At 35.0% G+C, this 8,565-nt stretch overlaps 1 protein-coding gene across 1 annotated transcript in view; it reads right to left on the reverse strand.

The window, feature by feature from the left end:
* Positions 1 to 438: 438 nt before the first annotated feature.
* PROX1 (prospero homeobox 1) overlaps positions 439 to 8,565 on the reverse strand; it is a 50,977-nt gene continuing 42,850 nt past the window's right edge. Inside the window, exon 5 of the mRNA XM_090049053.1 lies at positions 439 to 6,050. Within this exon, the coding sequence (XP_089905179.1) occupies positions 5,865 to 6,050 (186 nt within the window). The 3' untranslated portion in view covers positions 439 to 5,864. The remainder of the gene's footprint in view (positions 6,051 to 8,565) is intronic.

Consider the following 8,565-nt stretch of genomic DNA (forward strand, 5'->3'; position numbering starts at 1 on the left):
GAGCTAGTTACTTCCCATTGCTTCCCCACTTTGAAATGAATTCTGTCACAAACTTTGGTCTAAAATCAGATGCATATCATCTCAGAGCTAAAAGGATTAATAAAATAATACCTGAGCTTAAGTGTCAGTGGATTGTTTGTGTGCTTAGAGCTCATCTTATCTATGGATGTGATGCAGGATCAAGGCTTAAGGTACCGGTATAAAAGCAGAAATTGTAGGAACAGACACAGGTACGTGATGTGAAACAAAACATTTGTATTACATTGCAAGATATCCAGTGTGTTTCATTACCCAACAGTTCCAAACGGGGAGAGAAAAATAACTTGAAAGTACAATCACATGTTACAGCCGAGTTTCCATTACTTGATTTCAGGGATTCATATGTAGATATGGGACTAAACACATTCTCATTAAGAAATACAAACAAAGGCAATGAGCTTGTAATTTATATTTTATTTTGCACAAGCTTGCATATATACTGCACATACATTCAGTTTAGAGAAGATGGAAGGCACACAAGGCAATTGAACTACTGTATCCTTTAAGTGGTACAAAGCAAAAAGGTAAAAGTCTGGAGAGTATACAAAAGCTTAAAACACACAAAATAAAATCCACCCCCTCCACCCCCCCAAAACCATTTTTCCTGTGTTTTTTTTTTTTAATTTAGTAGCTGCCAAGCTAGAATTGTAACTTTTTTCAGTCAATTGTCTACTGCACCTTTTTCATATGGACAGGGGAGTCTCATTGTTTTATCATATCATCAATTAATATTACAGTACATCCTTGGTAATACAAAATTGTACACCTTCATCAAATAAATTAGGATAAATTAAACCAATAAATTATGCAAAGTCTTCAGAACAATAGACAACAACAAAAATCCACAGTTGAAATTGCCTCTAGCTAAAAAATAAAAAAAAAATCAAAAATTGACTTTATCAGTTCAGTTATTGTACTATCTTCAAATTAAAAGGTCTTTATTACAAAAAAGAGCTTAATAATGCTATTTACAACATATTGCTAAATAATATAAAGGCAGTGTTTTGTCACTTCTGTAACTATATACAAATGAGTAATGGCTGGGACAATATCAGTTTAAACCTTAACCTTTGACTCTTCTGGGCAGCATTAAAACCAACTTAAGATGTAACTTTTCCTGACTCTAAATTTCATATTACATGGTGATAACATGTTTTTGTTATAGTGCTCATTTTATATTTTTCCTTTGGTGGTATGTGAATGCTTTTAAATTTTGCAGAAAGGATGGAGTTAGATAAGATGTGAGCTTGCTGTTTCTTCTAGTTTTGCTTCTACATATCCCAGTATATTTGTGCATTTTGGAAGGTGGCTGCTTAGGGAGAGAGGTGATTGTGGCTCAGATGAAGAGACTAAGTCAAGTCACAATGCCAACATTTTTTATACGCTAAAAAGGATACTCCTAAGAAGATGCAAAGGTTAAATACCAGTTTTCATCCCAGCTCTAAATATGAGCATTTTTTAGCTTCAGTTTATAGATGGTTTACAACCAACAGTTCTACAGAAAACAAAATTGCATTTCCTTCAACAGAACATTTAAGTGCAATACAGTAACTGCTTACTCATATAAACCAGTTACATTCCATAAGGGGAGCTTTTTGAAAACAATGCTTATTGGAATTTTCAAACACATAGTTGGTACCAGAAGGAAACATTTGCACTATTCACACCAATGATTACTATATAATACACATGGCAAATATAGTTTTTGCTTCACTTCTCATGTACAGTGCTCACTGGGGGGGTTTTGTAAACCACTTTCCATTTCTATATATATATATATGTATATATATATGTATATATATCTTTCATTGCTGCTGGTGAAAATCCTATCTTTAAAGCCACAAAATCTTCACCTTTATTTCTTAGTTAATATTACCTGTGGAAAAAAACATTTTGCTATTAAATGACTTCATGTACATAGAAAAAATTCTGTAATTGTACAGAAACTGTATCACCCATGCCCTTGACATATGATGAAAGAGACCAATCTTTTAAAAGTAGATAGCTGGATTTTCAAGAATGCTTTCAACTATCTGTACAGTTACTGTAGTGCTTCTTATAAATTCAGTAGATGTCTTCAGAATGTAGTTATTAAAATCTTATGTATTTATGCAACAACAGCCATAAGGTTGAATATTTACATTGCTTTATAAAAGTTCCCCTCTGTCTTCGATGTTCACCCACATACCTGGTACAGTAACAAAGATTCTGCAAACTTAAAACACTTTAATTAAATAATACTCAGAGGCACAAAGCAAACCTCAGGAATACATGGGTGAACACTTTCTTAAATAATTATACTACATTCTAACATCTTCCACATGTTTACCATTGAATGTGAAACGTTCCCATTTAACAACCAGAGATACAGTAAGAATTAAATGTTTTGTAGCTCCAAATAGAACATTCTTTTCACAAAACATAACAAATGTCTAAAATAGGTTCTTAATCTAGATAGGAAAAAGGTAAGCTTTCCACTTCATACGCATATGTTGTGTGTATGTGTGCACACACACACAGACATATCTATATGTGTGTGTATATGTAGGTATAGGTATACACATATATATTACGTATGAAATATTGCTTCTATACTACTTTTCATTAGGCTAAGAAAACACAAGATTTGCACCACAGTTACAAAAAATTGGCTTCTACAAGAATTTTCAAAACTTGAATGCTGCTCAAACAATTGAGAAAAAAATAATTTGCGTTATCAAACTGTTCTAAAAATTCTTTTCTTCAAAAACGTATTCTCCTGCTTTGTTTTTTTATTTTAATTTTTTAAAAAGACACAAAATATGCATAGCTATCAACATCATGTCAAACAGCCGGAAAAAAAAATCTAGTGTTTATTGCAGCTGTAGTAATTGAAAAATAAAGTTTAAAAGATGAAAATTGTAAGCCACAGAAGGCACAAGAACAATTGTACTTGTGGGGAAAAAACTGGTATTTTGAAGGATATTTTATCCTTCCGCTGGTGCATTTAAGGTCTAGGCACAGACTATAACCTCAAGTTTATATGCAGAAATAAATCTGAATTAGCAGAAAATGAATGGAAACATGGGATTTCTACATGGTTTTTATAATTCCTTCCCTAAGTAAACTTTTTTCACTACAATAAAAGTAGCCTCCTGCCTTTTAGCCATTTTTAGTGAAATAGTATTAAGCTCATTTGAAAGATGCTGATTTCTACTTACAATTTTAATAAGTTATGCTGAATATTTATATTTTCAGATGTACTGGGAGGCACAAAGGCAATATGGCTATAATGCAGTATCATCACCATAAATGACCAAATTGTCCTTTTTTCAGATCAAAGAATTGAATTTTTTTCCTTTAAAATGAAATTTCTATTCTTAATTCCTATGCCTCTCTTACTATTGAGATTATGCTATTTATAAATAAATAAATAAATGTAACAACATCAAGTGTTGAGTACACAGTTTCACTTATTTAGATTATTTGAATCACATTTGCAGCCAAAATATAATAATAATAATAACAATAAAACATAATAAAAGTAAAGGTTATATAACAAAACAGGATGGTATCTAGTAGTATGCCCACATAATATGACTAAAGTATGGCTTTACTTTTTTATGTCCAAGGTGACAATGCAGTTTTATATTTTGTATCAGATGGTTTGCCAGTGAGGAACTATTTCTATTAGAACTTGAGCATTTTATGCCACTTCTTCCCATATAAATCAAAAAAAAAAAAAGAAAGAAAAAAAGAAAAGTGCATGAACACAATTTTCATCCTTTTTTACTTGGAACTGACTGGAGTTACATCTTTATGAAGTGTAATAGCTACCAAATCATGTGCAAAGTAAAAGAATGACACATGCTGTCTACTGTATGGATAAATACAGTATCAGGTACTTTCAGGGAGTTTAAGATCAAGGAGATTTGTTTTTCTTTTAATGCATAGTGAAAATGTTGGCACTTCATCCCATGCTATTGTCTGCTTTGCCTATACTCCACAGATACTGCCAGTGCTTGAAAATAATGACAGGACATCGTAGGATTGTGCTGTTTAATTTGAAGTCAGCAGGTTTTTAAGGCTTTGTGCTGACAATAATTGCTTTCATACATTTCTGTCTATCAGCAGTATTTGTAAATGAAGTGAAATTGCAGTGATCAGGTCAGCTCTTTAGTCACATGGGTAAACTTTCACTCTCCAAAGTCAAAATGCAATTTTAAAATAAAGAAGTAAGATATTGATATCCTAGGTGGTCTAAATATAATACTTGGCTAATCAGTAACTTTCTATAGTTTTGTATCAAATTACCTTGAGGGGAAATACTATTCAAGATAACAATAAATTCTTACTGCATCTGTACAAAAGACGACAGAGAAAGTGACAAATACATAGTGCCATAGCATAGTTAACCCACCCCCCATGCTATTGGATACTATACCTTTTTTGAAAATGTGAAAATAAAAAGGAGAGCCACTGAAGAAAGCACAAAAACTAGCAGCTAGCTTTCTTGAATCATGCTGACATGTTGTATCTCATTACTTAAATGAGTCCAAAACTTTCATAGATTTTCACACTGTACTCAGCATTTTGGTCGACACTAGCTTCCACTTCAGAAGAGAAGAATAGCATTCTGATCAAATAGATGTGGTTTTAATGCCATACTGCAGTAATGCAAAAGTTAAATCTGGCTATCTGAACCCTGCCTAAGCAACAGGAGACTGCTGAAATTTCTGTGTGTACAGTTTTATTAGATTTTTATGAAAATGTACTTTTATACTTCTGAGTAGGTAAAGATTGGTTACATTTTACAGCTTAAAAATGTCCTCTTTGTCTGACCACTTTTCAGCTGAAATACTTTATGTTGTAAAATAATTGCTTTTCAAGACAAAATTTTAGATATCAAGTACAGACAGCAAACCTTCCATGCCAAGAGGGAAAACTAAGAAAAGAATATATGTTGTGACAAGTGCCATTTAAACTATGACCAAGACACAGTAATATTGCATGTTGAAAGGTTTTGTTTTTACTCTATGGAGAGTGAAATGCTTCCGTTCTAGTACGCTGACCATATTATAAAATTAGTGTCGCTGATACAATATTGTGCATGAATTACTGGCTTCAGCCTGCAAGAACAGAACCCGGTTTGTGCAAAATTGTCTTGCCTCAATAAAAAAAAATTACCTAGCATTGCCAATAACGGGCACAGGGCATATGTTGTTCCTGTAAGGGAAAGTTTGAAGAACAGAGTTTGCTCTTTTTGGGTATCACTTTTGGAGGGAGTACCTAAAACACATGCTTGTAGGGGGGGTTTCTGAAATAGGAAACAAACTCTACCCTATTAGTTAAAGTAAAATAAAATAAAATAAAGAAAGCTTTGAGCTTATGAAGTGACTCCACAGAGTTCAGACCTTTAGCAGTATCAACGTAATATAAACTTCATTGTCTGTAGTATTGTGCCATGACATTAGTCTCACTAAGACAAAATGCCACTTTGCAGCAAGCAAGAAATCTGACAAAGCATTTTTAAACATAATGCCCTAACTTACTAAGACAGGCTGTTACACACTTCAAAATTCTTCTCCCTGAAAATTAACCCCATTTATTCTCCAAATGTTAAGGGTCTTGGGCAAAAGTAAACTGAAGGCTGAAGTAAAATAACTGTCCTCTTGTAACTGAACAAAAAAGTAAAAATAAATCCGTGAGGGTTTACAATTTGATTTCATATACGTATATATGTATAGGATATACATATATATGAAATTAAAATAGAGACACACAAAACTTGGGCATCAAAAGGGGACTGCTACTTTTCATACATTCATAAACAGTTGTCGAAATCTCTACTCATGAAGAAGCTCTTGTAGGCAGTTTGGGGATTTGAAAATCTCAGGGACCTCACTGTCCAGCTTACAGATGACCTTGTATATGGCCTTCTTCCAGGAAGGATCAACATCTTTGCCTGCAATAATGGCATTGAAAAACTCTCGTAACGTGATCTGAGCCACTTCCAGGAATCTCTCTGGAACCTGCTGATACAAGGAGACAATGGCATTAATAAAGTTTTCAGTTTCAAGTCTCTGGTTCTTCAAAGGAAACTGAGCTAAGTTCTTTCTTTCAAAAAGGGGCTTACATAGCACCTGCATTTTCTAAATATGGCAGACTTGTATTCTCTTATGCAAAGCTGTTATATATAGTACCATAGTAATAACTTTTATAACATGTGCTAGATGTCTTTGTAAAGTCTAACTGCACAATATAGGTAACACAATGTTAATGTCTGGGTTTAGCTAGGAAGGGATTTATAGGATATAATTAGTAGGAGCAGAACAAAAGCAATTGTCTTAAAGAAGATAAATCTCTACAGGATATTTCACTCAAGGATTTGTGAGTATATTCTCCTCTCAATTAATATGAAAGTAATGCATGCACAGATAGGAACATAGACTTCTTAAATTCCACATTCAACTTTAGTTGCAACCCATGCTGAAAGCTAGTAAAGAAATAGGATATCCATGAATGGCTGTTCATAGCTTAAGAACAAACAAACAAACAAACAAACAAGCCATAAGTTAATGGCCTGATTCTGTAGCTGCTTTGTGCATGAGACTCCCACAAGGATGGCTCCTTGGGAGCCATTCTAGCATTTCCTGTTTTTCACAATAAAAACACAAACTCTTCAGTTTCGGGAGCGTTGGGCATGAAGTGGCTATGGAACTGAGCTCAGTCTAACCCATCTGTCTTTTTATATGTCATTCTAATTCCATGGGTAAATCAAATAGCCAATTTGCTGGAGCATGTCATGTCCAGAATCCCCCCCCACACTTAAAGAAAAACACCCATTTCCTGAAGTAATTAGTTCAAATCATCACCACTATTTTTTTCACGATTAAGAAAGCAGCTGCTATTTTGATGCATCTCCCCACAGGCAGCACTTCCCATAGTTATTATGGAATTGTATAGCCTGATAACTCTGGGCCCGATAATGCATCACTTTCTGTTGAACTTAGTGCTTATTATTGTGAGCTTCCCAATGACACTGGGGACCTATTCACAGGAGGGAAGCAATAGGATTGATAAAAGGGATTCTTGGATGTTATCCTGTGGCAGGATGCCTGTGAGTAGACCCTCATGCCCAAGTAGAGGCCAAATGACTTCAGCAAGGCTACATGCAAGTGAGGAGGATAGTGGTGGAGGCAAGACTGGAGCTGAGGATAATCGAGTTTCTCATTGATGCTCTGCTTCTTGCTTCCCAACTTTGCAAGCAACTCTGAAAGCACTCAACTTGAAAATTCTCCTCCTTAGTCTCATATTATGAAGCATGGGAAGCTCTCTTCACGCACTAGCACTCTTGAGGACCAAATTTTGCTATTGGGTAGGCATGTGATCGGCTCTCACTGAAGTCAGCTGATACAATTTCTGCCCCAATACTTCTCTTCCCCGCAAAAGACGTTTTGCTTAATGCTTATTCAAAAGACTAAGAAAGTGCTTTTGGGCCATTCCAGTAAGATAGCTCTTCCTCTCTGCTTATTTCCAGCTTGGAAAAATAAGCATACTGTCAAGTACCATCTTTCTGTGTTTCAGCACTTACTAATGTATTTACACAGGATCCGCTACCTTTCTCTTTTGTGTGTTATATAAAGTAGCATATTTTCTATCTGTGCAATTCCAAACACTGATCATTTTTAGTCTGTCGTACTTGATCCTGCCCAATGGGAAGATGTAGACAGTGTAGGGTTAGGCAGCTATTGACTGAACGTTCCAAGTACGTAAAAAGATATTTGATAAACAGTCACCCCTCCAGATGTGCAGTTACCTGCCTGCTCAGAAGGGTGCAGGTTAGATTTTTGTGTTCGGAACAGTTCACAACCAACACAGGGTATGGACAAATGATCAAATCAAAGCACATTAACACAGGGTGAGGGATTACTGTGGAACAGCTGATGTACACTTACCGCTTATTTGCCTGCGACTACCCTAAGTTAAAACTAAATTTTCTTAGCCCTATTTCATTCAGGGGTAAACTGTTCCAGTTTAGTGCACGAACAGTTACTGCATGTCAGCTGTTCCACTCCCCTCTTGTTAACTTGCTTTAATATGGTCCCTTGTCCATGCGCCTTAGTTTACCAAACCCCACAAAGTTTAAAAAGTCCTCTTCATAATGCAGTATTCCCAGAGGTCTCCTGTCCTCTGCTGGTACTGGAGCCATTCATAATTCATTTCTTTTGGGATGCTACTACTAATTTCTTCACATCAGGCTGCATTACATATGCAATATTGTATTTTGTACCATAAATAGCATTGTGATTAATCCCAGTGGGATAATATGTCAGGCAATATTTTTCCTTCTGAAAAGAATAATAGTATTTTAAAGTAAATACTCTGTGAGGCCCATAGCCTGCAAATATATATTTAGCTAGAAGTATACTTTGTTAGCCAAGTTTTTCAGTGGGTAATTAATCAGTCAGCTGGGTTAATTATGTGTCTGGGGGTAGCTTTTCCCTGACCTGAAGTGATGGTGACCTATATAGCACATCTTTACAC

This window comes from Crocodylus siamensis, chromosome 1 (assembly GCF_052110815.1).
Source record: "Crocodylus siamensis isolate JL-2025a chromosome 1, ASM5211081v1, whole genome shotgun sequence".
Classification (NCBI taxonomy): Eukaryota; Metazoa; Chordata; order Crocodylia; family Crocodylidae; genus Crocodylus; species Crocodylus siamensis.